At 50.1% G+C, this 995-nt stretch overlaps 1 protein-coding gene across 1 annotated transcript; it reads left to right on the top strand.

The window, feature by feature from the left end:
• The first annotated feature begins 51 nt into the window (after nucleotides 1-51).
• On the top strand, nucleotides 52-786 carry LOC111648609 (transmembrane protein 184C-like). Its single transcript, XM_023398405.2, has 3 exons — nucleotides 52-157; nucleotides 241-334; nucleotides 441-786. The coding sequence occupies exons 1-3, from the start codon at nucleotides 101-103 to the stop codon at nucleotides 713-715; spliced, it is 426 nt and encodes a 141-aa protein (XP_023254173.1). The 5' UTR covers nucleotides 52-100; the 3' UTR covers nucleotides 716-786.
• Nucleotides 787-995: the final 209 nt, after the last annotated feature.

The following is a 995-nucleotide window of genomic DNA, read 5'->3' as shown; positions in this document are numbered from 1 at the left end:
AGGTGGAGCTAATGTTGATATATTCAGCTTCCAGGATCAATGAGGTTTTATCACTAATCGTTATCATTAATCGGTATAGGACTTCATCATCTGCATAGAGATGTTCCTGGCTGCCATTGCTCACCACTACACCTTCACCTACAAGCCCTACGTACAGGTAAACTATCCATCCATCCATCCATCCATCATGTAGTCCCGTCCTCTCCCGAACTCTTTCTCTCCGTCCATCCCTCCATCCAGGAAGCAGAGGAGGGGTCATGTTTCGACAGCTTTCTGGCCATGTGGGATTTCTCAGACATTCGAGCTGATGTCACAGAGCAGGTCCGCCATGTTGGTGAGTGATGATTGAGTTTGGACGTGATGTCTGGTTGTGGTTGGTGACCTGTGTTACCTGTGAGGAGACTAGCCGTGGTGAACATCCCCTCTCGTCCCCCCGTCAGGTCGTACGTTCCTGGGTCGTCCCAACAAGATGTATTTCGGCGCATCAGCTCGACCCGAACACACCGAACACACCGGCCTCCTCACAGCGTCCTCCCAGGACCCCATCGCAGCGGCGGCCACATCGATGCCCTCCTCCCCTTCCTCGAGCGGACGGTACCAAGGCCTCGGCCACACCCCGGCGCCTCACTCCATCTCCGCTCCTGCAGGGTTCACCTCCTCGTCCTGGGAGGACGACAGCGACAACTCGCCTCCGCAGGCGGGTGGAGTCCATTAACCACATCCAGGGGTGGGACTGGATTCTGTATAAAAACCAAAATAAAAGTATAAAATGAACTCTCGTACAAAGTCTCGTTTTCAAATGTATGAAAAACAAACTGATTTATCAAGACTAGGCAAAGGAAAGTAGAGAGTCTGCACTCTGTGATGTCGAAGCCATGTTTGTTGAGAAACTTTAAAATAATTACCCAGTTTTAAATGTTTGAAATCTGTATTTTGATGTCAGATGATGTCACTTTGATAAATGTACCTGCGGCTGTGGAGAGGAAGGGGTATTT

This window comes from Seriola lalandi, unplaced genomic scaffold, assembly GCF_002814215.2.
Source record: "Seriola lalandi dorsalis isolate HSWRI2012SDOR001 ecotype SW California unplaced genomic scaffold, Sedor1 jcf7180002043968, whole genome shotgun sequence".
Classification (NCBI taxonomy): Eukaryota; Metazoa; Chordata; class Actinopteri; order Carangiformes; family Carangidae; genus Seriola; species Seriola lalandi.
This window is presented reverse-complemented; position numbering and strand designations above follow the sequence as displayed.